The 27,592-nt window shown below is 43.2% G+C and overlaps 2 protein-coding genes across 2 annotated transcripts; one reads left to right on the top strand and one right to left on the bottom strand.

The window, feature by feature from the left end:
* col9a3 (collagen, type IX, alpha 3) lies at nucleotides 1-22,759 on the top strand. The gene is made up of 32 exons (XM_020458821.2): nucleotides 1-259; nucleotides 1,478-1,546; nucleotides 3,080-3,115; nucleotides 3,218-3,289; nucleotides 3,717-3,770; nucleotides 5,787-5,822; nucleotides 6,091-6,114; nucleotides 6,279-6,332; nucleotides 6,974-7,027; nucleotides 7,300-7,341; nucleotides 7,489-7,545; nucleotides 7,799-7,852; nucleotides 7,956-8,009; nucleotides 8,203-8,256; nucleotides 8,399-8,452; nucleotides 8,615-8,668; nucleotides 8,866-8,919; nucleotides 8,997-9,050; nucleotides 9,842-9,895; nucleotides 10,486-10,530; nucleotides 11,819-11,872; nucleotides 12,010-12,063; nucleotides 12,885-12,938; nucleotides 13,032-13,103; nucleotides 15,792-15,827; nucleotides 16,146-16,190; nucleotides 16,310-16,342; nucleotides 20,532-20,678; nucleotides 20,797-20,851; nucleotides 20,971-21,153; nucleotides 21,386-21,463; nucleotides 21,655-22,759. The coding sequence occupies exons 1-32, from the start codon at nucleotides 194-196 to the stop codon at nucleotides 21,837-21,839; spliced, it is 2,037 nt and encodes a 678-aa protein (XP_020314410.1). The 5' UTR covers nucleotides 1-193; the 3' UTR covers nucleotides 21,840-22,759.
* Nucleotides 22,760-22,935: 176 nt separating this feature from the next.
* Nucleotides 22,936-27,363, bottom strand: LOC109869013 (transcription factor-like 5 protein). The gene is made up of 7 exons (XM_020458823.2): nucleotides 27,246-27,363; nucleotides 25,865-26,581; nucleotides 25,567-25,717; nucleotides 25,308-25,467; nucleotides 24,961-25,150; nucleotides 24,115-24,256; nucleotides 22,936-23,986 (listed from the first exon to the last, which is right to left on the bottom strand). Exons 2-7 carry the CDS (start codon nucleotides 26,578-26,580, stop codon nucleotides 23,861-23,863), a joined length of 1,485 nt encoding a protein of 494 aa, XP_020314412.1. The 5' UTR covers nucleotide 26,581; nucleotides 27,246-27,363; the 3' UTR covers nucleotides 22,936-23,860.
* Nucleotides 27,364-27,592: the final 229 nt, after the last annotated feature.

The following is a 27,592-nucleotide window of genomic DNA, read 5'->3' as shown; positions in this document are numbered from 1 at the left end:
ACGACTGAGCTCAGCCCCTTCGGCTGGAGGCTCGGGTTTATCTGGAATCAACGTCAAAGCCATTCAGGAGCCGCGCGCTGTAAAGTGAAGGAGCGGTCTGTCACGAAACCTGGGGGAGCGCGAGCGATAAGGACTGGGAACGGAGCTTGACTTTTTCCGTGTAAACTCGGATTTGAGGGGCAAGCGGGGAGCCATGGCTATGTTTTCAGCTCTCGGGCTGCTCTTGCTGTGCCAGCTTTTGACATCATCCACAGCCCAGGTAAGTGGTGGCTTTGGGGCGCCCGTTATCAATCCATGCCTGCTGTTTATATCCGCTACCCTGTGTTCGAAGTTGCGGGAAGTAGCTACTTTGTAAACTGCCTGATGTATTTAGAGGCATTTGATAACTAGCATGAGGTTATTCTCATTCAGTTCCTAGTTTCTGCTTTAGGCTACCATGTGGGTGTAAATGTGAACGTCTAATCCTTCCATAGTAATTAGGCTACCTGTAAAGCAGCTACCTGCACGTTTGTTAGGCTATTTACCATCGATTTTGACATGAACATTAGACAGCGGTGATATATATACGATTTCGTTTATGTTCCTGCGTTTGTATTTGTTTTATAAGGTTGTAGCATATATAAAGTGTCGATTGAAGCAATGCGGTCAAATTGTACAGATTAAGCAAACTCACTATCCATTTGTTTATTTAATCGTACACAGGTGTCCGTGATGGACTGTCTTTGCAGCAATTCTTTTTCATTTACTTGCACGTTTCTGGAGTCGGGGTTATGTTTTCCTTGAGGTTGAGGAATGCAGAACCTGGAGACCAGTGGCCTGTGCACAATGACACCTTTGTTCATTCAGCCGTGGTCCTGGGAAGCTCTAGGAAGAACGAACGCTTATTTTTGCAGTCTTATATCAAATACACTCTTTGTATGAATTATTTGTGATATGTTCATCCTTTTATTACACTTAAATTATGAGTTTGTGACCCCATGATTTATTCGCACTGTCTATGCGTCATTTGGGGCATTTCTGCGCCAGTGCGCATGGTTGTTTAACGGTTATTTGATTCGCATAGCTTTGGCATCATATTTTGTCGTACATATTAATATATTTCACATTCTTACAACGGAATCAGGGGAATGTATGTTTATTTGGTTGTAGTTTATTGTTTAGGAGATTAAGAGAAATGCATTATAACCTTGCCTACTGCAACCTGCAAAATGTGACCACTTATTTGTGTTCTGAATAATGATGTACGATCAATTCACACTTATTCGACCACTTTCAAAGCATTTTAGGCTTTTTTGTTGTTGTTGGTGTAATTGTATCCTGTCTGTTTTCATCCTTAATGCGCACATTCCTTCCATGTCCATTTTAACAGTAGCCTAGACATAAGCAGTTTGATTTTAGGCCATTTATAGCATGATGATCACTGTTTTCCGGGAATTTTTGTTGTATTGACTTTTGAGGTCATGGTTTTGTGTTGCAGAGACCCGGCCCACGAGGAGCAGTCGGACCGCCAGGACCCCCGGGACCCGATGGAAAGGATGGCACTGATGTGAGTTAGCCAGACACCGATGCATGTGGGGTTCTCTTATTGGTTTTGAGACCATTACCACTGTAAGGTAGTGGAGTGTTGTAGTAGAGCAGAGGTTTGCCATCCAATTACTGATTTAAATTGTCGTCATGGCTGGGGCAATCAAGAAACTTCTCACTTTAGCACTTTCTTGTCACAACGAATTTGAACAGTTACCTACGTGGATCTACAGTACATTAAGCTTTATGCCAATTGTTTATAGGGAAGGTGTTGTATTTGATCCTAATAATAATCAAAGTAGTTTAAGTTTCTACATTTTATTAGAGAAAAATATGAGTTTTTTTCTAAATCTAAATCAAATGGACTGAAAATCCAAGTATGACTGATATTCTTTTTCTAATCAAGTTTGATCAAGTATATTACATTTCCCATCATTGATAGCAGTGTTTCAATATGGCTCTTGCAGTAGAATTGTGGTCAAATGCACTCTAGTAATCCAGTTTATAACATATTGACTCCTCCCACTGAGAGTCAAATCCCTGTGCCACAGGTATTTATTTGGTAATCATTAAACACTCAGCACACAGGCCTCCTATTGGCCAGACAGACAGATATGGGAAAAGCCATAAATTGCAACTTAAACCAGACATCAAGTCCATATTTATACTATATGTTAGAGGGGAAATTGGATTATGTGCTTAAAAACACAAATAACTTCTACAAAAATGTCATATGTTAACAACTTTACTGATCATAACAGAAATTCCATAAATTTGATATACATACTGTATCTTTGTCTATCAATTTTGTGTGTATTATATTTTGTCTATTATATTTTGGGGATTGAATACTTGTGTTGCTTTGGTGGAGTAAAGTCAATTCACCACAGCTTGGAAGACCAGCCAGCCATACAGAGGACCCATTCATTCATACTCTACGAGAGCATCTAAAGTTACCCCTCACACCTCCTCCCCCTCCCCTTCCCTACCCCCTGTCCAAACCAACTGGAGGCTTTCATCATGTGACCACTCTGCTCCATCAGGTCCATTTTAGCACTGTTTATTTCTCTCCATTGCCCATTGGGAGATTTAGGGCAGAGGGTTACTACAACCAACTGGCTACCAGTCGGTCTATCACTGGTAGCCATTCCATTTATAGCTCTAGGGTGGGTTTCATTTCAGTTGTGTTTCGATTGAAATTTTATGAGAAAGAAAATGGCCAGAAGGATGTCCATATTTCACAACTTTCTGCTGAAATGGTGTTAGTCTTTAAACACACATGCATGTACACACACACACACACACACACACACACACACACACACACACACACACACACACACACACACACACACACACACACACACACACACACACACACACACACACACACACAGTAATTGAGTAACATTTGTAACTAGATTTGTATTCACAGACAACTTATTTAAGAGCATGGTATGTTCCAAATCTGTCCAATTTTCCAGACTGAAATCAAAGGCAGATGCCTCTTAAACGTGTCCTTTTGGAATTTGATGTTGTTTCTTTTGATTAACAGGGCAAAGATGGCCCGGCTGGACTTTCAGGAAAAGCTGTGAGTATAACAACAGAACAGAGCCTTTTACAACAACGGATCAATAACCCAATTGTGTAGGGTGTGTGATTATTATAACACTGAGCTGTCCCAATGTTTCAGGGACCCAAGGGGAAAGCAGGGGGAGCAGGAGGACCAGGGAACCCAGGCCTGCCTGGCCTCCCTGGGGTGGACGTAAGTGACCTGTAGAAACTCACACACACAAACTGGTCCTGTTATAGATGCGTAAAAGATTGGCTGAATTGCTGTAGAACTCAGTTGCTGTAGAAGCTATTAGATAAACGGTAGTTTGAGGCTATTTATCTCAAGCTGTAGTCCTTGACAGTTGCTTAGACTGCTTCCCAGTATTCAGTGTATCCCATTGTATAATTAACTACCTGGAGTCGACTGATTTTGACTGAACCGATATTACCTGCATTCATGCATACAGAGCGAGTAACCTGTCCTCTAGAACAAGTGTGAGCAATTGGCTCATAGCTTCCTCTTGTTAGAGAACTTGATAAGAACATTATATGTCTGCCATCTATCTAAACAGTTGAATATAGCAATTTACAGAAATAGCACAATATAATGTTTCCATGATGTTGTCATTCTTCCTCAGGGATTGACAGGTGCTGATGGGCCTGCTGGGAAAGACGGTCCTCCGGGGGATGTGGTAAGTGAAGTGCCTCTCCCTCTCCGGGTTCCTGGCTGTTTACCTCTGGATGTGCCCCATTGACTTTAATGACCTCTTCAACTGAAGACTGCCCCTCTGGGCAGTTAAGTGTATATTTCAATCACCCACTAAAAAAAAAAAAAAACGCACAGAGATACAGGTCCAGAGTGACAAAGTCAATAACCATTCGAGGTTCTTCAGTTTGCTCAGTTTATCAAAACACATACAAAGAGCTGGTCACATTATGACCTTAGGCTGAGGAAGGTACCATTCTTTCCTCTATGTATCATTACTGTATGACCCTCCAGAATAGAGAGAAAGGGGGTTAGTTACAGTATGCTTCTTGGAGAGACCTTGGTAGGCTAAAGCTGGTACCTACTCAGGCCTCTGTTTTCTCCCTGTCGGGGCGGATTTGTCGAACAGGCTCTGACCCTTTGTGGGAATGTTTTTAATGAGAGACCGGGTGATTCTGAGTCAGATTTATCTGCCGCTGGCCGCTGCTTCCCTAATCACACCCGGAATGTGCACAGCTTCCCACCAAACCGGCACAGACTGTAGGAAATAGAGGGATCTGCAGCTTGGTTGCTATTGGAAAAAATAAATACCGTTATCCTCAGAGGAAGGCATGAAAGTACTACACTAATGTTATCTAGCACCACAGGACTGGTTATGGTTAAGTGTTGGGAGTTATGCATTAAATAGTAGGTTAAAGGGTGTTAAAAAGGTTCTGTGATTACAACTTGAAGGGTGTAAATGGCTCCACTGTCAAGGTGGAGGCAGCCCTCTGCAATTCAACTAATTAGTCCCATTAATCAGGATGTGAGTGTTAACTGACTGCCTAATTACCTGGATTAAAAGTGCCGTGCCGCAATTGGTTTAAACCCTGCCTGATATTTCCTGGCTAACATCCATGTACTAATGGGGTGAAGGTTGACAAGCTTGGGCGTTCTCTCCCTCCCCCTGAGGAATATGGACTAAAACTGTTTTCAGAGAAGAACTCCCTTTCTCTGTCAAGACATATCGACCACCTCCCCAAAACATTCAGTAGATAATGAGATGCACCGATGCTCTTTGACACCCATATGCAGTGTCTTTACTGCTTAGAGTAGGGAAGGATACTGTATATTTTTACTGTTAAAGTAATTCATGTGTGCTTTGTTGTAGCAGTGAAGACTTCAGCCTCACTTTGCACAAAGGTTAATGTAGTTTCATGGACCTTAGTTCAAATCAAGCAGATAACATCAGAGATACTGAGAATAACAGTAAAGAGAGGAAAAGGGAAAACTAACCACCATACATTACATTCCATACATCACAGGAGACATACAGGCGTGTGGCTGTATGTGTGTGCATATGCATGCGTATGTGTACAGGTGCATGAGTGATGTGACTATACATGCGTGAGTGAGTGTGTGCAAGTGTCTTACTGTGTATGTGTTAGTATGTGCAGTTGTACACCGGTCTACACTCATCAAATGAAAAGTCAGCGGACACAGGGTGGAATGCAGTGTGGGTTGCTGTGACACCACTGTGTTAAGTCTGATTGTAAGTCTTTTTCTCCCTCACACCACACAGACACTCCAAACACAGCTGAGATCGAGTGGGATTGAGGAGGGGTTGGAGGGCAAAGGAGGGGATGTGAGGGGGGAATGAAAGTGTCGACAGGAAAAGCGAAATAAAATAAGGAAAGCATCGGATGGAGTGGGGGGTGGTACATCTTTATTAGGCTCTTGCTGTGGGTCATATGAGTGTCACTGCAGCACAGGGTCTGTTGTTTATAATAATGTAATAATTGCAATTGTTTCTCACCTATGTGGACCAAGGCAGTTGGTCTAGTTTTGGCTCACTGATACATGACTCAATGCTGACACGTCATCCCCTCCCAAAGTTCTCTAAGCAATTTTGGCACAAGAACATGGAACTAATGTTTTAGGTTTTTAACCTAGTTCTCACCTAGTCTCATGTTTCATTTTATCTGTTGAAGTCATCTGAGGGGTTGTCTCTGTGTTTCTACAGGGTGACGCTGGACCTTCTGGGCCAGGTGGACCTCCTGTAAGTACTGTTAAATCTTCTACCACTGTTACATGCCATCAACGTCACCTATATCAGAACACCCCCTCACCTGTCCACATTCATAACCTCCATTACACCCCCTGTCTACAGCTAAACCCATAACTAGGGCCCAGAGTGTTTCCTGGTCAGGTCACATGGCCAAGAAACATGCTGGGCCCTACCTACAAGAGACACACCGATGTGGGAGTGTACACAAACTGATGTGTATGTATGTATGTCTTAATATGCCTTTCCCTGTCTTCCATAGGGCAGAGGGAGACCAGGAGCTCCAGTGAGTACAGATGATTCTAAACAGTTTTCTTATGTTGTCACTTTGTGTGTGTGGATCTTTTTGCATGTATATGTGTGTCTTATTATACATTTATGCATGTGTTTGCGTGCATGAATGCTTGCGTGTGTGTGTGCTCTCACCTAACCCATTTCTATTGTTTCCAGGGGCCACCTGGAGCCAATGGGCTTGAGGGAGGAATCGGGCCACAGGGACCAGCGGTGAGTGAAGACCAATTAATGAATCAATCCCGATTTTAAGAAAGTTGTCAAACAGACAGAAAACAGGGAAATATACACTTAACCAGTTGTGTAATATGCTCTTTGACTGCCGCTACTGGATATCTAGTGGACTCACTGCTAATTCATGATTAAGTAATCAAGTTGGCGAGTTAACTGTTTAACCACTGAATGACAAAGAAACAAAGTCTGCAGTACCAGAAGCATGATCACTCCAGGACCAAGGCTAGAGACTTCTGACAGACAGGCATGTCTCTTCAGTCCCATCCTTTTTAAATAAAACTCTGCTTGAATGAACCAACAATGACCGTTTACAGTAGTCAAGTGTGAGAATCAGAATGCCCATGAGTGGAGGGGGTCCTGTTAGTGGGCTACCCCAGCATAAGGTCTCATCTCTGTGGGGAGAGGTCCCTGGAGAGAGAACTAGGACTGATTGGAGTGATCATGATTTCAGTTGAGTTTCTTATCAGAGTCGCTGACCAGGGGTGCAGCAAGGAAAAGTCAGCTTTGATTTAGTATAACATGATGAGGGTAGGGGAAATGTGACTCTATGCACTGATTTTGTGCAGTTTATATGCAAATTAATCCTGTTGATTGACCTGTGTGTTCGCTCTCTCTCCCAGGGCCCTGAGGGTCTTCCAGGATTATCCGGGCCTCCCGGCCTTGATGGACCACCAGTAAGAACAGAACATCCACATTATCTGCACATCCACATTTATCTGCATTATCTGCACATTAGTGAAATCCCCCATTGTCATTGTTTAACTGCCATCAGTCAGTGCATCCATGTACTACCACCTAGTGGATTTCTAGAGCATAATTGCAGTTTTCACAAGGAATGGAGATGAATGGCCTCAGATGTGGGGTGAAGAAATGCTTAAAGAAAAAGGTGGAAATGTTACTCATTCATTTATATATCAATCTAAATGTCATTCTCTACCTTTCTAAGGGTCTTCCTGGGGCTCTCCCTGATGGCAGTGGAGATCTGTTGGTAAGTGTCAGAATGTTTTTTTTAGACCCAACACATTTAAGGACATGAACCCTGTATTGTACTGTACTGACTGCTATGCACAACAGCAGTGTCACATTATTTTTACTACATAACTACCTAATGCAGTGTTGTCTGTCCCCTTTATAGTGTCCTGCCATCTGTCCTCCTGGCCCCTCTGGCCCTCCAGGAATGCCTGGATTCAAGGTGGGTACAGGACCATGTCGCCGCAGATAAAACAATGAGCCAGATATTTCCCCTTGGTGTATAAATGTGAAGCATCCGGTTGGCGGTTCCACCAGTCACTACCAAACGTGCCAGCAAAACTAACTGTTGTATCTCTCCCTCTCCCATCATCTACCCCTGTCTTTCTCTATATCTCACCATCCATCTCTAAATATGTATGACTTGCTTCTGTCTGTCTTTCCTTTCATCATTCCCTCTCTCTATCTTTATTTAGGGTCACACAGGGCACAAAGGAGATAAGGGAGAGCTCGGGAAAGATGGCGAGAAGGTGAGATCAGAGTTGAAAGAGTGAAAATCAGAGTATTTGACTAGTCTGAAGTCTTTATCCAGATGTTAACTATGTGTTGTTAACTGCGTGTCCTCTCTCCCAGGGTAATGCTGGCCCACCTGGTCCTCCAGGGATTCCCGGCACTGTCGGCCTGCAGGTGAGTTTTGTCACCTAATGTGGTTCAAAACACGGACATGTCTATCTGTTGGCTGTCAGTTTACATTGTCGATTCCTTTCTGCCTGAGCCCTGATGTGTGAATGCTATGCACTGTTAAATGTTCTGATTGGTTCCGATGGTGATTATGATTGATTCTGCTGGTCCCTAACCATCCTGTGCTGTTGTTTCCCAGGGTCCTCGTGGTTTGAGGGGACTTCAGGGCCCAATGGGGGCAGTAGGAGACAGGGTGAGTACCACGCCTCTGAAGGTCTTTGTCAAGATCTCTGTAATTTACAGACCAGCACGTCAATGGGCTGCAGTGGAAACTTGATGTGCTCTCAGTTTTACTGATTAAAATGCATTATCTCTATTTGTCTCTCTCGTTTTAGGGTTTACCAGGTTTCCGAGGCAAACCTGGTACTGCTGGCATCATCGGCAAGACAGTGAGTCTCTCCTTGTTTGTACTGTCTGTTGAGGACTGTATAACTCGTACTGCACAAGGCATACACTGCTCACTTCGGTGCTGATATTTATGTCATTGTGTTAGATGTCTGCCATTGGTCCCATCAATAAAAAGCTCTGTGTGTGTCATTTGATAATTCCAGGGTGATGCTGGAGAGAAAGGACCAGAGGGATTTAGAGGGCCAAAGGGAGAGATTGTGAGTAAATAATACACATATACATTTTTGTATTTATATTTGCATGTCTGATAACTGTCATTTCTAATCCAACAGCAGACTAAACAGTCATATGATGGTAAATGGTGCGAGTACAGGGGATTTTAAAGGATCTAATGTTGTGCTACAAACAGTTCATTGCAGGTACTGTAACATTGTTTCTCATCATTTCTCAACAGGGCAAAATTGGTCCAAAGGGAGTTTCTGGCGGAGCAGGACCCAAAGGGGAGCCCGTAAGTCATAAAATACAAATCTCTATTGATAACAGATATCTTGGACCCCTGACCAACAGTGTTTCTCTCTCCCGCAGGGCATCCCAGGCAGAGACGGGAAAGATGGCACCCAGGGACTGGACGGCGAGAAGGTAAAGTGGCACCCTTTTCTCCCAACATGCTCTCTGCTCTCTTTCCCATGAGTCCACAGTGAGGGTGTGGCTGATATATTTTACCAGGTTAGTCTCATTGAGATGATCAATCTATTTTACAATGGAGACATGGCCAAAATAGCAGCACACAAAGTTGCAAACACACTTATAACATAAAACACAAAGCACTATAGTTTTAAAAACATAAATGTACACAGCAAGATGGTTTGGGAAAGTGTGGTGCAACTACAGATGTAGGATTTTTATTTGAGCCAGTTTGCTACATCAGGAAGATAATCCTCCTGCAGCAACAGGAAATGTGAATTATTATGTGGATTATAATTTATGGAAATTTTTGTAGGGGTTGATCCATGTTCATTATGGTAAATCAAGTCAGATATTTTTCAAAGCTTTTAGAAGCTTTTTTAAACTTCGAATACACAAAAATTCTCAGCAACAAAAAAGTTAGCAAATTAAGATCCTACATATGTATGGGTCAAAACATTGACAGCCCCCCACTTCATTTTCTATCATAATGTTTATCCTACTGTAGCATTAAACTCATTAAAAGGGACGAGCTCCTGTAATTTCAGGACCTTTTGAAGCTTGTTCCAAGTGGAAGGGGCAGACAACTGGAAAGCTTTTTTTCCTTAGTTCTGTACGAGCCTTAAGAACAATCAACAAAACACAGTCATGTGGACGCAGGCGATAGTTTTCATTTGTCAGCTCCACATTGTCCAGCAATCTCAATTTTTTTATGACATAGTGACAGTGTTTCTCTGCGTTGCCAGGGAGACGCTGGACGGAATGGGGTACCCGGTGAGAAAGGACCCAACGGCCTTCCTGTGAGTATCGAGCATTACATTATCTCGCGTCCTACTGTGTAGGGTTAGTTGGCCATTATCGGTTACTGTACCTCCTACTGGGAGATGCCCTTACACACGGATTCTCTTACACACTCTAATGACTACACAGACAGAGATGCTTTCCATTTGGTTAGTACCTCTGTACTCTGTATGGATTTTCATTTTCAATAGGGCGGCAGGGTAGCCTAGTGGTTAGAGAGTTGGACTAGTAACTGAAAGGTTGCAAGTTCAAATCCCCGAGCTGACAAGGTACAAATCTGTCGTTCTGCCCCTGAACAGGCAGTTAACCCACTGTTCCATTGAAAATAAGAATTTGTTCTTAACTGACTTGCCTAGTTAAATAAAAGGTTAAAAAAATTAATATAGACATTCTCACATCTCAAATAGACAACAGTTAGTGCCTCTATGCTCTGCAGTAAAGAACACAGGACAGAGTAGACTAAAGAAATATATACTAACTAGCCCTTAACTCTGTCTCCCACCTTGTGTTAACCAGTCCCGAGTCCCATGGCATCATATTACTACTGTGGACACTACTCCAGAGTCATGTTTCTATGTCTGTATTTCAGGGTTTACAAGGAAAGGCTGGCGCAAAGGGCGCCAAAGGAGGAGTTGTGAGTATGGCAACAATGCATAACTAAGTCACGAAGATAGTGATTTCATGAAGACAGGGATATGATGTCAATGAGGCCATAAAGAGAAGGATATCATAGTTATAAGAGCAATGTCACAATCAGTGGGTGTCAAACACACAACATAAATGCCTAGAAGGACCTAATAATGTCCATTAGTCCACACTGTGACAGCTATGAATAAACAGTGACGTTAAAAAGATTGTGGCACAGCATACAGACAGTGATGTCATATGTCCAATGATGTCATATGCACATAATCCAGATAGGAATGTCATAAAGACTCATAGCAATAATGTCATACAGGTGTGCCACATCATTGGTCATGTCAGAAATGTTTTGTGATGTCATAAAGCCAGTGATGTCACATTGATATTGTGTAATGAAAGGATGGAATCATACTGAAAAATAGGGGTAGGGTTACAATTGTAGTGAATCAAAGGACCATGAATGTAATAAGAAACCTTGGGTGCTGGCTTAAGGCCGGTAGCAACCACTTTAGAATTTCTGGTCAGAACAAGGATGAGGCGGATGTCCAGGTTAATGGGAGTTTAATGGAAGAAGATGTCCACATTTACACACACATCTGGTTCAGATAACTGAGAATCATGTCCAGTGAGAACTGACTATGTGGTCATTTAGATGCACACATAATTAAACATCAGACATACAGGGATTCAGTCCAAAGGAGAAAAAGTTCAGCCTGAGGGAAAACTTTGGTAGTGCTCATCGGGATGGGGAAAGCACGTTTCTGACCACACAGCGTGCTGGGGTCATAGACTAACTGAAACTGAAGTCCTGGGAATCAAGGCCACTGATAAGCTGAAGGAGATGTGGTGATAATTATTTGGCGTGACCTTGACCAGTAAGGCACTAACAAAAGTGGGGGTCCTCTGAATGGGAGACTAAGCTGCCCGACTAGAACTAACCATAAAAGATGGCTAGAATCAGCTGACAGAAGCTGGATGTTTTAACACATACAGCTAATGATGTCACAACTGATATCATAGGATCAGAGAAACAGCCAGTGATGTCATAATCAGTGATCTCATAAATATGTACAGGGATGTCATACAGCCAGTGATGTCACAAATTGTATCATACAATCAGAGAAACCATACAGACAGTGATGTCACAAATTACATCACACTTTCAGGAAAAATATATAGACAGTGATGTCATAAATGATATCATAGAATCAGATGAGCCATTTAGCCAATTGCAGTAAAGATCATAAGCCACCACATAACCATTCCCCTTTCCTTCCCAGGGTGACCCAGGAGAGATGGGAGAGGCAGGGCCATCTGGAGAGCCAGGTATTCCTGTATGTATCTGATGGGCTTCTGGGGCACTTGTGGGGTATTTCAGGGGTTTCTGTATTGTGGGAAATTTTGTTACAATGCAGTCATGGTGTATCAGCTCCTCTCAACTGCCTGCACCATAATCTGACTCCTCCCACAGGGCGACATTGGTATTCCAGGAGAGAGGGGCGAGGTGGGACCCAGAGGAGTGGCTGTAAGTAGTCTAGGTCAAAGTACAATACTATGGAAACATGGCAGCATCCACCTGTTAAGATGCCAGTGGGTAGAGTGGAGCCATACACCAATCAGAATAGTAGTCAACATAGCATTAAAACGCATGGTTAAAACAGACTCGTGGTAGGAAAAATCTGTTGTTTCATATCTTCATGGGGCTATATATGATGATTGAGAGAGGATAAAGATGAAATCTTCCACTTATTAGTTAAATGATAAAACACAATAGTTTGTGATTAACTAGGAGACTGTTGCATAGTAACGTACAACATGTTGTTACACACATGGGAAAATATAGTCCCATACCACCCCATATACAGCTATTCTCCTCCAGTGAGATGGAGGCAGTAGGGAAGACGGGAATGTATGACATGGGGATGGAGGAAAGAGGGTCAGAGACAGAGGGGTCTTTGTCTTTGGTTCCCCATCAGAACCCCAGAGGGAGGGAATGCAGGATACAGCCTTGGGTCTAAAGCCAGGTGGCACTTCCCCATCACAGCTGGGTGCAGTGTCACTTTCAAAGCATTCCTCAGATAAGACGTATTCAAACAAGTGATTTTTATCAACTTCTACACAAATTGACTCTTGTGCCTCTTTCATCACACACAACTGCAATATCCTCCTCTTTCAAAGTTATAAACACAATCATGTCCTGCTTTATTGTAGTCTCATAAAGGCAAGGTTTGATAATATTGGATGAGGGAATGCAGGTCTGTGTCACAAGTCAGGCTAAGATTTACTTCCATTGTCTTTAGGCCCTCGTGTACTTCCTATTGTGCTAACATGATGTGCGTTTCCTAGGGGGGCGTCGGACCAGTGGGCAACATCGGGGTTCAGGGCAGCAAAGGCTTCCAGGTCAGTAGCATGATAGGATACGGAATGAGGTGTCCCACCAAATATCAATTGAATGTTGGAGTGTTCATATGGTGTCTATGTCATATTCAACAGGGAATAAAGGGGGCTCTTGGTGACCCTGGCCTTCCCGGACCAACCGGGATTCGCGGCGGATTTGGTGAGAGGGTGAGTGTGACTCCGAACAGAATGCTTACTGGCCAAAGACCTCTCTGAAGTGACCAAAAGTGGTGTCCACCCCAGAGATTAGAACCGCTCACCACGGGTTCCAAGCCCAAACATCCCTATCAACTACACTGATGTCCTTGTGTGAATAAACAAGGCCTTTTACTTGTAGCTATGCCTTTTAAAACTGATTAGAACTCTTGACCAACTGACCCAAAATTGTCTTGATTTAATGAGTCCATCCACTGGAGACATTTCTGTCAATGAAAATCCCTTAACTAGAGAGTCTTTAACACACAACCTAACCCACACACACACACACACACACACACACACACACACACAGAGAACATGTTAGGGCATGATTGTTAAGGCTGCATTTACACACAAACACCAACTGGACTTTGAAAGATAAAAATGTCCCCTAGAAGGCATCCCCTCACCACTCCTAGTCCAATACCTACATTTGAAGTCGGAAGTTTACATACACTTAGGTTGGAGTCATTCTTGTTCACAAACTATAGTTTGGGCAAGTCGGTTAGGACATCTACTTTGTGCATGACACAAGTAATTTTTACAACAATTGTTTAGACAGATCACAATTCCAGTGGGTCAGAAGTTTACATACACTAAGTTGACTGTACAACTAACAGCTTGGAAAATTCCAGAAAATTATGTCATGGCTTTAGAAGCTTCTGATAGGCTACTTGAAATCATTTGAGTCAATTGGAGGTGTACCAGTTGATGTATTTCAAGGCCTACCTTCAAACTCAGTGCCTCTTTGCTTGACATCATGGGGAATCAAAAGAAATCAGCCAAAACCTCAGAAAAAAATTGTAGACCTCCACAAGTCTGGTTCATCCTTGGGAGCAATTTTCAAACGCCTGAAGGTATCACGTTCATCTGTACAAACAATTGTACGCAAGTATAAACACGATGGGACCATGCAGCCATCATACCGCTCAGGATGGAGACGTGTTCTGTCTCCTAGAGATGAACATACTTTGGTGCAAAAAGTGCAAATCAATCCCAAAACAGCAGCAAAGGACCTTGTGAAGATGCTGGCGGAAACAGGTACACAAGTATCTATATCCTCAGTAAAACGAGTCCTATACCGACACAACCTGAAAGGCCACTTGGCAAGGAAGAAGCCACTGCTCCATAACAGCCATAAAAAAGCCTGACTACGGTTTGCAACTGCACATGGGGACAAAGATCGTACTTTTTGGAGAAATGTCCTCTGGTCTGATGAAACAAAAATAGAACTGTTTGGCCATAATGACCATCGTTATATTTGGAGGAAAAAGGGGGAGGCTTGCAAGCTGAAGAACACCATCCCAACCGTGAAGCACGGGGGTGGCAGCATCATGTTGTGGGGGTTCTTTGCTGCAGGAGGGACTGGTGCACTTCACAAAATAGATGGCTTCATGAGGCAGGAAAATTATGTGGATATATTGAAGCAACATCTCAAGACAATAATCAGGAAGTTAAAGCTTGTTCGCAAATGGGTCTTCCAAATGGACAATGACCCCAAGCATACTTCCAAAGTTGTGGCAAAATGGCTTAAGGACAACAAAGTCAAGGTATTGGAGTGGCCATCACAAAGCCCTGACCTCAATCCTATAGAACATTTGTGGGCAGAACTGAAAAAGCGTGTGCGAGCAAGGAGGTCTACAAAACTGACTCAGTTACACCAGCTCTCAGAAGGAATGGGCCAAAATTCACCCAACTTATTGTGGGAAGCTTGTGGAAGGCTAAACAAAACATTTGACCCAAGTTAAACACAATTTAAAGGCAATGCTACCAAATACAAATTGAGTGTATGTACACTTCTGACCTACTGGGAATGTGATAAATAAATCATTCTCTCTACTATTATTCTGACATTTCACATTCTTAAAATAAAGTGGTGATCCTAACTGACCTAAAACAGGGAATTTTTACTAGGATTAAATGTCAGGAATTGTGAAAACTGAGTTTAAATATATTTGGCTAAGGTGAATGTAAACTTCTGACTTCAACTGTACATATACGGTTGAATTACTTGTGTCATGCACAAAGTAGATGTCCTAACCGACTTACCAAAACTATAGTTTGTTAACAATAAATTTGTGGAGTGGTTGAAAAAGGAGTTTTAATGACTCTAACCTAAGTGTATATAAACTTCTGACTTCAACTGTATTTTTACAAAGAAACATAAACTGCAGCGTGCGTGTGACACACACACACACACACACACACACACACACACACACACACACACACACACACACACACACACACACACACACACACACACACACACACACACACACACACACACACATAGTTCCTCCTGCCAGGCCCATGAAGAGCAGAGCATTATGTGCTTATAACCTGGGCAGTGTGGGCTGACTCAGAATCAGAACATTATTATAGGGTGGAGCCTTGGCAGTGTGTATTCATACTGTAACGAAAGGTAACATAGCCAGCCTCCTGTTCAGGAGCCGAGGGCAGAACAAAGCCTGGCTTTATCCAGCTCCTAGGCTGCCCCACTCCACAACCCACCACACCTCCATCCCTCTCTCCATCTCACTCCGCACACACAGCCTGCCATCTATCGAGCCATGCGCTCTGCTACTGGACTTCACAACCACGGACTCATAGCCATTTTCTCTCTCTCCTCACTCTCTCGTTCTGTTTCTCTCACAGGGTCCAGTTGGAGCATCAGGCCCTAAAGGAGACATGGTACACTTGTAGCTCCTTACATTTGGGGTCAAATTAAGCTAAGAATGATAATACCATAGTAACCCTCTTCCCACTGTCTTCATTCAGTTTGATATTGGGGATTTTCTGTCTCTTAAGGGGTTCAGAGAGAATATTGTCAAAAAGATAATGGGAAAGGTTATGGAGTTGGGGATATGGATTTATGGGCTCATTATGGAAGATAATGTGAGGGTATATTTGACTTTTGTAGGCACATAACGATACATTATATTTTCTATGGAAGCTCCCATGCACACCCAATTGTTGTTATTCAAATATTCACTTGTGTTTTCTGTTCAGGGCATGGCAGGAGCTGATGGTTTGCCCGGGGAGAATGGAGAACCTGTATGTTTATCCTTCATATTTTAAATTCAGTCAAATGAATATACATTCAATCAATGAAAACATGTATGTCATCCAATTTCCTTTGTCTTATTCGTCAACAATCTTTTGGTCATTCTCAGGGTCCATTTGGTCCAGTTGGCCAAAAAGGAGAGGTGAGTTATCTTTTCATCTTTATCCAAACTGTGGAGTATATCCTTGCCAGTGTAAAATGTATAGGTCCTAGTTCCCAACTCTCTACATTGAGACACATTTTACTGACAACTTTGTCTCTCTAATACAGTAGATAATGACCAAAAACATTGCAATCACATTCATTTATTAGGAGTACAGCCAAACCCCTACTTAGTTGGGCATACTAGACCAGTCTATCATTGTCCCTTTCTTACTATCTTACATAACATCTTTAGCTGCTCTTTCCATTATTATTGCCTCTCTCCCCTCAAATCAAATCAAATTTTATTGGTCATATACACATGGTTAGCAGATGTTAATGCGAGTGTAGCGAAATGCTTGTGCTTCTAGTTCCGACGGTTTGGTAATATCTAACAAGTAATCTAACAATTTCACAACTACCTTATACACACAAGTGTAAAGGAAAGAATAAGAATATGTACATATAAATATATGGATGAGCGATGGCCGTGTGGCATACATATGAGTTGAGTAATGTAAGGTATGTAAACATTATATAAAGTGCCATTGTTTAAAGTGGCTAGTGATACATTTATTACATCCAATTTTTTATTATTAAGGTGGCTAGAGATTTGAGTCAGTATGTTGGCAGCAGCCCCTCAATGTTAGTGATGGCTGTTTAACAGTCTGATGGCCTTGGTATAGAAGCTGTTTTTCAGTCTCTCGGTCCCAGCTTTGATGCACCTGTACTGACCTCGCCTTCTGGATGATAACGGGGTGAACAGGCAGTGGCTCGGGTGGTTGTTGTCCTTGATGATCTTTTTTGCCTTCCTGTGACATCGGGTGGTGTAGGTGTCCTGGAGGGTAGTTTGCCCCCGTTGATGCGTTGTGCAGACCGCACTACCCTCTGGAGAGCCTTACGGTTGTGGGCGGAGCAGTTGCCGTACCAGGCGGTGACACAGCCCGACAGGATGCTCTCAATTGTGCATCTGTAAAAGCTTGAGTGTTTTCAGTGACAAGCATGTTGTGCCTTCTTCACCACGCTGTCTGTGTGGGTGGACCATTTCAGTGTGTCTGTGAAGTGTACACCGAGGAACAATCCACATTCTCCACTACTGTTCCGTCGATGAGGATAGGGGGTGCTCCCTCTGCTGTTTCCTGAAGTCCACGATCATCTCCTTTGTTATGTTGACGTTGAGTGTGAAGTTATTTTCCAGACACCACACTTCGAGGGCCCTCACCTCCTCCCTGTAGGCCATCTCATCGTTGTTGGTAATCAAGCCTACCACTGTAGTGTCATCTGCAACCTTGATGATTGAGTCGGAGGCGTGCATGGCCACACAGTCATGGGTGAACAGGGAGTACAGGAGAGGGCTGAGAACGCACCCTTGTGGGGCCCCAGTGTTGAGGATCAGCGGGATGGAGATGTTGTTTCCTACACTCATCACCTGGGAGTGGCCCGTCAGAAAGTCCAGGACCCAGTTGCACAGGGTGGGGTTGTGACCCAGTGTTTCGAGCTTAATGACGAGTTTGGAGGGAACAATGGTGTTAAATGCTGAGCTGTATTCGATGAACAGTATTATTACATAGGTATTCCACTTGTCCAGATGGGTTAGGGCAGTGTGATTGCGTCCTCTGTAGACCTATTGGGGCGGTAAGCAAATTGGAGTGGGTCTAGGGTGTCAGGTAGGGTGGAGGTGATATGGTCCTTGACTAGTCTCTCAAAGCACTTCATGATGACGGAAGTGAGTGCTACGGGGCGATAGTCGTTTAGCTCCGTTACCTTAGCTTTCTTGGGAACAGGAACAATGGTGGCCCTCTTGAAGCATGTGGGAACAGAAGACTGGGATAGGGATTGATTGAATATGTCTGTAAGTACCAGCCAGCCAGCTGGTCTGCGCATGCTCTGAGGACGCTTCTAGGGAATGCTGTCTGGGCCGGCAGCTTTGCGAGGGTTAACACGTTTAAATGTTTTCCTCACGTTGGCTGCGGTGAAGGAGAGCCCGCAGGTTTTGATAGCGGGCCGTGTTAATGGCACTGTATTGTCCTCAAAGCGAGCAAAGAAGTTGTTTAGTTTGTCTAGGAGCAAGGCGTCAGTGTCCGCAATGGGGCTGGTTTTCTTTTTGTAATCCGTGATGGACTGTAGACTCTGCCACATACGTCTCGTGTCAGAGCCGTTGAATTGCGACTCTACTTTGTCTCTATACTGATGCTTAGTTTGTTTGATTGCCTTGCAGAGGGAATAGCTGCATTGTTTGTATTCGGTCATGTTTCTGGTCGCCTTGCCATGATTAAAAACAGTGGTTCACACTTTTAGTTTTGCGTGATTGCTGCCATCAATCCACGGTTTCTGGTTGTGGAAGGTTTTAATAGTCACCGTGGGTACATCATCGATGCACTTGCTAATAAACTCGCTCACCGAATCAGCGTATGTTGTTGTCTGAGGCTATCCGGGAACATATCCCAGTCTACGTGATCGAAGCAATCTTGAAGCGTGGAATCAGATTGGTTGGACCAGCGTTGAACAGACCTGAGCACAGGCGTTTCTTGTTTTAGTTTCTGTCTACAGGCTGGGAGCAACAAAATAGAGTCGTGGTCAGATTTGCCGAAAGGAGGGCGAGGGAGGGCTTTGTATGCGTTTCGAAAGTCGCGCATTCAATATGCTGATAAAATTTAGGGAGCATTGTTTTCAGATTAGCTTAAAATCCCCAGCTACAATAAATGCTGCGTCAGGATATGTGGTTTCCAGTTTACATAGAGTCCAATGAAGTTCTTTCAGGGCTGTCGAGGTGCCCGCTTGGGAGGGATATACATGGCTGTGATTATAATCGAAGAGAATTCTCTTGGTAGATAATGCGGTCGGCATTTGATTGTAAGGAATTCTAGGTCGGGTGAACAACAGGACTTGAGTTCCTGTATGTTGTTATGATCGTACCACGACTCGTTAATCATAAGGCAAACACCTCCGCCCTTCTTCTTACCAGAGAGGTGTTTGTTTCTGTCGGTGCAGTTCGGGAAGAAACCGGATGGCTGTACCGACTCTATCGTATCCCAAGTGAGCCATGATTCCGTGAAACAGAGAATGTTACAATCTCTGATGTCTCTCTGGAAGGCAACCCTTGCTCGAATTTCGTCTAACTTTGTTGTCAAGAGACTGGACATTGGCGAGTAGTATACTCAGGAGCGGTGAGCGATGTGCCCGTCTAAGGAGCCTGACCAGAAGACCGCTCCATTTGCCCCTTCTGCGGTGCCGTTGTTTTGGGTTGCCTACTGGGATCCGATCCATTATCCTGTGTGGTGGTCCAAACAGAGGAACCGCTTCGGGAAACTCGTATTCCTAGTCGTAATGTTGTTAAGTTGACGTTGCTCTTATATTCAATAGCTCTTCCCGGCTGTATGTAATAAAACTTAAGATTTCCTGGGGTAACAGTGTAAGGAATAATACTTTTTTTTTTAAACCACTGCCTAGTTTCCTAAGAACGCAAAGCAAGGTGACCATCTCTGCCTGCTGCGCCATGTCTGATGTGTTGCCAGAGATGTGGTGTTGCTACTAAGAGCTGGTGCCCAGGCCAGACTGCAACGCACTAACTCATTGCACGGGATCCTCCCAGCTCCCATTCTAGGATTAGCTGGATTAATTGGCTTGCTGTACGGTTGCTTTAGTGTTATTAGCTCACTCTCTGCCATCCCCACAGAAGAGAAGGAAGCTACGCTAATCTGCAGCACAGTTTGCCTTACAATTAATGTAATTACAGCCAAGGCGCTGATGTGGCTCAACAACTCTCCATTGTGCTAACTAGCTACAGTAACTCTGACACTTATGAGCTATTGTTGTGTTCATTAGATTAATTATCAAGTGATACAACGCCATATACACTCCCACACTGATGTTCTCAAGGGACTGCACAACTTTATTTATTATTGTGGGGGGAAATGGCTAGGCCTACAGTTTTTACTTCATAGAAAGCTTTTGACAAGTCAGGTAGTTTCTTTTTCCAGGGTCACCTAAAATTAACTGCTGAACCAGCTCTGAGGCAAAGGGAACAATTGAGCTGTCTGATTCCCTCAGATCAAGATGTCGGAGAAGTTAATTTTTCCACAGAGTGCAATAGACCAACACTTTCATTCCTCACAACTGAACATCTGTTTGACATTTACTGAGTGAATGCAAGAGCTGTAGATACGATTTTTGTTTGTTTGTGTTTACAGTCTGGGAAGCGTGGCGAGCTGGGACCTAAAGGTGTTGTGGGACCACAGGGAGAGCTCGGAGCCAGAGGGGTTCCTGGGAAACCAGGCCTAATGGGCTTCCAGGGTGAACAGGGTCTGCCTGGAATCGCTGGCAAGATTGGTGTTCCCGTGAGTAACCAGGGATAATACCTCGATCCCTGTAAACTTGGTGTCCCTGCGCCAAGTATGCATCGGATTGATGACACCTGCTGAATGAAATGTCTGTCTTTTCTGCATCTGTTTTCAGGGTAAACTGGCAAGTGAACAGCACATTAGAGAATTGTGTGGATCTATGATTGATGGTGAGGATTTTGGAGATCAAAAGGGCTGTAGTGTCCTTGTCTAAATGACCAAAAAAGGACATTAGGACATTTTTTACAGGAATGTGTTTGCAAATGTATCTTCCTCTGTCCTTCCTCAGATCAGATTGCACAGCTGGCTGCCAACCTCAGAAGGCCCCTGTCCCCTGGCCAAGTGGGTCGCCCCGGTGCTGCCGGACTTCCAGGGAAAGTAGGCGAGACTGGGTCTATTGGTCACCCCGGCTCCCGTGGACCTCCTGGCTACAGAGGACTGCCTGGAGACCTGGGAGACCCCGGTCCCAGAGGTAAGTAACAGGAGATACACAGGTCCATGTCAAGAACATACTCAAAATGTCTGCCTTTCTGATCGGCACAGAGCAATGGACTTACAGATAGTAACTTTGCAGCATAGAACATACTGTATATCTCATAAGAAGTGTACAGACAAGTGTGACCATCTCTGTTGGGCCTATTGCAATTTGTAGCGCCAATCGATTACCTTCTTTTAGTAACATTTGTTTTCTGTCTCTTCAACAGGTGATCTTGGTGAACAGGGTGACAAGGGACCCATCGGAAAGGCCATCGAAGGGCCCATTGGAGACCAAGGATACCAAGGTATGACAGTTTATACACTGTGCATTCAGTGAGTGGTTTGGGGAGTTGCATCAGCATACTGTCTCTGACTGTGTATAAACCCTTTTGTGGGACACCTGAACCTATATTGGAGAGAGTAGTGCCGGTTTCCCTGTTTAAATCAATGTATCCCTGTTGGGAAACTTGGCTCATTCCCTACATTGTGCCCGTAGGTATCCCAGGAGTGCTTGGAATCGTCAAAGACGGGCGTGACGGATCCCCAGGAGATCCAGGTGAGCCTGGAGAGGCAGGTAGGACAGGAAGGACTGGGCACTCGGGCTCCCCAGGAATCTGTGACACTACCGCCTGCCAGGGGGCAAATGTCCATGGGAAAACCTCCAATCCCAAGAACCATTAAACATTACTTCCCTCATCCTGGAACTAGCCCCCCCGGGAGGTGAAAAAGAGGTAGAGAAGGAGAGGAGAGAAGACAAGTCACAGTTTCCTCTTGAATGTATTTAAAACAAGACGGGAACAGTAACAACAGATGTGAGATTTATTTTGAGAGGAAGAGGACATCCCAAGAGGAAAAGAGCAGTTTGGGAAAACAGAGAAGAAACAAAGACAAAAATGTAGAATCCATCCATCTATGAAGTGGACAAAGCTGATTAAACGTTTCACAAGAGCACTAGAGAACACATGCAATCGTGTCAAATACCATTGAAAGTAAATTACAATTTAACAAAAAAACTGAAAAATAACTTTACTGGAAAAGTGCTTATAGGCCATTATTTTCAAAAACATTTGTGTAAAAATATGTACTTTAGTTGTTTCACCCCGTCTGGAAGATAACTCTCCAACACTAAAACTGTGATTGTCCTTACAGTGAATGTGCATGTGTCAAGGTCCTTTCTGCTTAGACCCGAGTGTTCCCTCACAGGACAAGCTTACAAAATGTAAAATAAGAAGATATGTGCCAGTGAGCAAAATGAAGTCTCTGCCAAGGAGCTTTGGGTGTACTGTAACAGGCAATGAAGAAACCTATGTGCCCCGATTTTGTATATTGATGCAACCACGTTATTTTCCAACTCTTGCTAGACTAGTTTTTTTTTTATGTTGTCAAGTTTATTTGTTGCCCGTTTCCTTTTTTCACATTTCATGATTCCATGTTTGATTTAAAAATCTCTTCCATTAAGTTTTGAAAATAAAAAAAATGTGGATGCATCAAATTGTAATTGTAGAATAACTCATTAACGATTTGTGCTTTATTTTTTATTTTGCAATGACCACATCCACTTTGTACCGGTGCTGTAACTATTAAATATACATGACTTTAAATACTATTTATTATTTGTGGGTGACTGTTGTATGTACAGTAAGTTGCTACAGCACCATGTTGTAAGAAATAACAAATAAAGCCACTTTTCAGTAAAACATTACTCTTTTCTACATATCAAGTTAACCAACTGAATGTTTATGCAATCAAACAATCAGGAGATAAACACAAAGGCAAGTACATTAAGTCACATTTATTTTAAATATCTAATATTAAGGTAATATGAAAAACTGTCACGGAAACTGAACTTTTTCCAGAGTTGTATATACAGAGTGGAGCAACACTGAACAATATACATTTAGAAGGCTGCATTTGTTAATGTGGTTTACTGTTGCCACAAGTACCAAAAAACCCTGTATAAAACACATTCAAAATAAATTACAATTGCAGATAGATGCACGTATGATTAAAAATGGAACTATATAACATCTGTTAACTAAACTGAAATCTAGTCAGTAGATCATGTTCAACTCCTATCCTAGAGAAACAGTGCCTCCTGTGCATGACTTTCAGTAAAGCATTTTTTTTATAAAAAGGTTTGTTGGCTCAAAGAATCACAATTATGTAAAGTTGTATAAAAAAACATCTCTCCTTCCTCATCATACACACTAACCTGATCCATAGGAGTCCTGGAGTGCAGTTAAACTTGCACTGTACAATCAAGACCCTCAAAACCACATTGGAATGTTACTTCCATGGTCAAACTTAAAACCTTCACCCATTTTAATTATTGTCAATCATGAGGTTTGGAAGGGAAGCTCGTTTCAAATATTAGTCGAACTTGAACACTTTTAAGCAAAAATAAACATGAAATCTCTTGATACAAAAACTGTGCCCAAATAGATCCAAGATGGAAAATGACATGTTGGAGTACATGCTCTGTCAAGGGGTATAATAATCAGAGGAGAAATAAAGCAATAAACAGAACACCAAAATCCCTTTTCTCCCCCGAAAAAAAACAATCAAACGGATGTCTGTCCCTCTGGCAATACCTGATGCTTTTGTGACAGCTAACATTCCAAAGCCAAACCCGATGGATCACAGCTACTCTTGAGGGTAAAATAAATTAATAAATAGAATAATTATTAAATAGGTGTGTGTATTTACTGCTCCGATGCCTGTAGGGTGCTAGATGGCTCTGCTGTCTCCTGGCGGACCATGACCTGGCCTGAGGCACTGCTGGGCTTGAGCCGCTGACCAGTCTTGCCACAGAACGTGCCCTGGAACTCCTGAGGAAGAGGGCAGAGTCAGTCACCACTTTAGGAATACCTGTGCATCAGGACACTACAACATTGCAATATGTCTGTTAGTGAGGTCATAGCCACGTAGGGACTATCAACTTAGATCAGGCACTCACCTGTTTGATGGAGTCCCCGTACACCTCTCTGACGTACTTGAGGAAGGCGGTGGTCCATTGCAGGGTGGTGGCTTTGTCCGTCTCGTGGTTACAGAATGGCGCCAGCACATTCAGCTCATCACAGCAGAAGCGGATCCTCCTCCTAGAGTAAAAGGTGTCACTGACAGGAGCTTCTGTTTGAGGTGTGTACTAAGTGTCAGTGTGTTTTTTTATTTTATGGTTTAGGTATGGTTTGCTGTGCTGTGAAGCCCTTTTTGACAAATGTACCATGTAAAAGTGTGAATGCTAATGAGCAAAAGTAATAACGTGCCCAAGAGAGTAAAACAAGCAACAGTTTGTGTGTATGAGTATAAGTGTGATGGGTTCAGATTTCTAAAAACGTTGAATATTATTAATCATTAGTTATGCTAGAGACATGAGGGGTGCCATAGTCGAGGGTCTAACCCAGGAGTTAATGGTTATCTGTAGGAGGAAGGGTTATGGTGGGTGCAATTAAGCTTAGAATGTGATGAGTGCAGGGAAAACAATCACGTGTCAGTACTGATAAAGGGAGGGAGCTGTGGATAAGAGGGCGAGGTCAGGTAAGATTAAAGGAAGAGGAACCATTTATTGCCTGTATCACTGTATCTTTATTGCTAGGCAGGAAACTATGTTTAGCAAGAAGGAGGAGACTCCACCCAAAGTGGGGTACATATACCACCACTATTGTAAACATGTTTTTTGTCGATTCAGCTGTTCGATTCTTTGGGAAGAATAAACCTGGTCTAAGCTTTCATAGTGTCCGTCAAGTTCTTACTCTGATAACTAAAACCTAACAAGTGTAAGCACAAGTGTGGGTCTGATTACCTGCGGTCCCGCTCCTTGCTGTTGTGTCTCTCTCTGCGCTGGCTACTTTCCACTGGTGGCCCTCCTCTCTTTTTTGCGCCTGCTCCTCCAGTTGCTCTTCCCTCCACTGAGTCTGTGACAACGCCAGAGGTCTTGACAGCACACGTTCCACGGGTCCTACCGCGTTTAGCAGGCTTCGCCACAGCATCATCTGGAAGAGATAAAGAGGGTGTTAAGAGTTACAAAAAAAGTTGGATGTTATGTTCAGCAATACTACAATACATGTACAAAATAAGCTGGAGAAAGACTGTACATAAAGTTGTGTTATGAGTGCCCTCCAAATCAAGCTGAACAGTGAACATACATACCTTCCACCTTCACCCAAACTTTCTCCTCTGTTGGGTTGGGGCTGACGCATGGAACTTTGTCAGGCATCTTGTCTTGCCGATAGCTGAATGTGAAGTTCTTTGGAATGATCAACCCTTGATGCTTATTGGGGTCAAGCATATGAGGGACATTCCCAAATCCCTAAGAATAGAAGACTTGTCAAAACATAGCACTGAATCCCTTCCTTGTAACAATATAAAACAATTACATTTTTATGATTTAGTAGTATGTTGCTCATACTTGACGGGCGCCAGCGATGGGGTTGAACATGTTTCCATATGGGTATGACAGCTCAATAGGGTTGCCCCGATCTGACCTCACCCACTTCTGTGGTTGTGAATGCATTGCTGCTTCTTGCGCCTCATTAGATTGATGAAGCATTGTCAAAAAACTGTAAAAGAAAGACAAATGTTGAGTAACTCAGTACTTCAATGACAATGTGTTTTTAGTAGTGTAGTAGAGAATTTACAGCTGTAAACAAAGTATGGCTAGTATAGGCCTACATTATCGTCACTCAAAATGTAGGGATAAAACGTACTTGCTAAGAGCTGCTGATTGCACATCCTGTTGTCTGGGGATGTCACAGGGGGTGCAGTTGAACCTCTTCTCCAAGCGAACTCGGGCGGGTGGGTTGGGCCTGGACAATAGCTGTGTGCTACCGTTGTTGTATGCTTCCAAGCCACGTTCTTGGGTCGCATCCACTGCACTCCTGATTTTAGCCAACACGGAGCCGGGGACTTCACCACAAGTGGTGGGGGTCCGTTCTCCAGGTATAACGTTCCCGTCACTGACCAATACCATTTTAATTTCCTTGATGTCAACCTGTCTACCCTGGTTCAAGCCACCGAGAATGTACTGCTGCTCATCAGTTGAAGTTGACATAGCATCAGGTGGAGTGTTCGGGGGAGACTTGGCTGGGTATTCTGCTTCGCAGTTTGTAGGTTGGGGTGCAGAGTTTTCCACGGTGAATACGGTAGTGTTGAACCGGGCATCTCCTGATCCCTCTGGACCAGCCGCTTGTGCCTCCATGTGTGACTGGATTATGTGCTGAAGGTGGGTGTACTCCACTTCTGTCATCTCCATCAGGTTGAGCTCAGTGCCCAAAATCTGGCTTTGATCATTTGGAACACACCCGTTTTGGCTCATGATCACCTCGACAGAATCTGGGTTGTACTGCCCCAATGCAGGTGACACATGAATGGTTTTACAAGCAGGTGACACATTAATGGTTTTACATGCCATGGACATCGACATCCTGTTGAGAGAAACATATGCTTAATGTCAGTTTAGAACAAGAACACTACTTTCATGTTCACCATAGCTATCTATCTGTCTGTTACCGGGGTCTATAACCTTAGCTAAATCAATGGGCTGATCTCTGGCTAACTAGCAAGATACTTTTCCCGCTCTGATCGATCAATCCAGCTCGCGCGTCTTAATCTAAACTGCGCTAACGTTACACTCCAGCTACTATATGTCAACTCACTTCACACTGCAGGCAGCCTAGTGGTTAGAGCGTTGGGCCAGAAACCGAAAGTCTGCTAGATCGAATCCCCGAGCTGGCAAGGTAAAAATCTGTTGAACAAGGCAATTAACCTAACCCATTGTTCCTAGGCCGTCATTGTAAATAAGAATTTGTTCTTATTAACCGACTTGCCTAGTTAAATAAAAATACAGTTAACGAGCTACACTTATTCTTACTGAAATGTGGAATATAGCTAGCTATCCAACTAAATAGCTTTTTGAAATTGTACTATTTGGTCAACTTAAAAAGAGTAAACGTACAAATATGCGGTAATGTTAGCTAGCAGATGTTAGCTAGTTAAAGTTAGTTACTGTAGCCAGAAACTTTTCCAATAATTCACTGACTGAAAAGTCACCACCCTTACAATTGTCTCAATTAAACATTTGATAACTACCTGAATAGATGGATATATTTGTATTTAAAATAGTCTTCAATTATAAATTCATTAATTTATCAAAATCGTCGTCTTAAAACAGGCTCGTGTTTAGAATTTTACCAACCGACTTTGACAGACAGACAAGAGAGCGAACGTGATTAGAAAATAACTTGGGTGGCAACTGACGTCAGGCATTTTCATTGGCTCAAAAACAGAGCCTCTGCTGTCAGTGTCCATGAAAGTTGTTCTAAAATATTTTTTGAGATTTGGTAACTTGCTTGACTGCTCCCATCATTAAATGCTAGTAAATCAAACATTCAACGATGTTAATTATACTGAACAAAAATAAGTGGCGCAGCAGTCTA

Source organism: Oncorhynchus kisutch, linkage group LG24, assembly GCF_002021735.2.
Source record: "Oncorhynchus kisutch isolate 150728-3 linkage group LG24, Okis_V2, whole genome shotgun sequence".
NCBI classification, from domain to species: domain Eukaryota; kingdom Metazoa; phylum Chordata; class Actinopteri; order Salmoniformes; family Salmonidae; genus Oncorhynchus; species Oncorhynchus kisutch.
Note: the sequence above shows the minus strand (reverse complement) of the source record. Positions and strands in the feature narration are given on the sequence as shown.

Coding starts and splice junctions, on each gene's coding strand:
- LOC109869013 (XM_020458823.2), bottom strand. CDS start 26,580: ATGTCGATGTCCATGGCATGTAAAACCATTAATGTGTCACCTGCTTGT. Junction 25,718..25,864: donor CAATCAGCAGCTCTTAGCAA/GTACGTTTTATC, acceptor TTTCTTTTACAG/TTTTTTGACAATGCTTCATC. Junction 23,987..24,114: donor ACGGGGACTCCATCAAACAG/GTGAGTGCCTGA, acceptor CCTCTTCCTCAG/GAGTTCCAGGGCACGTTCTG.
- col9a3 (XM_020458821.2), top strand. CDS start 194: ATGGCTATGTTTTCAGCTCTCGGGCTGCTCTTGCTGTGCCAGCTTTTG. Junction 5,823..6,090: donor CTGGGCCAGGTGGACCTCCT/GTAAGTACTGTT, acceptor TGTCTTCCATAG/GGCAGAGGGAGACCAGGAGC. Junction 16,343..20,531: donor CAGTTGGCCAAAAAGGAGAG/GTGAGTTATCTT, acceptor TTGTGTTTACAG/TCTGGGAAGCGTGGCGAGCT.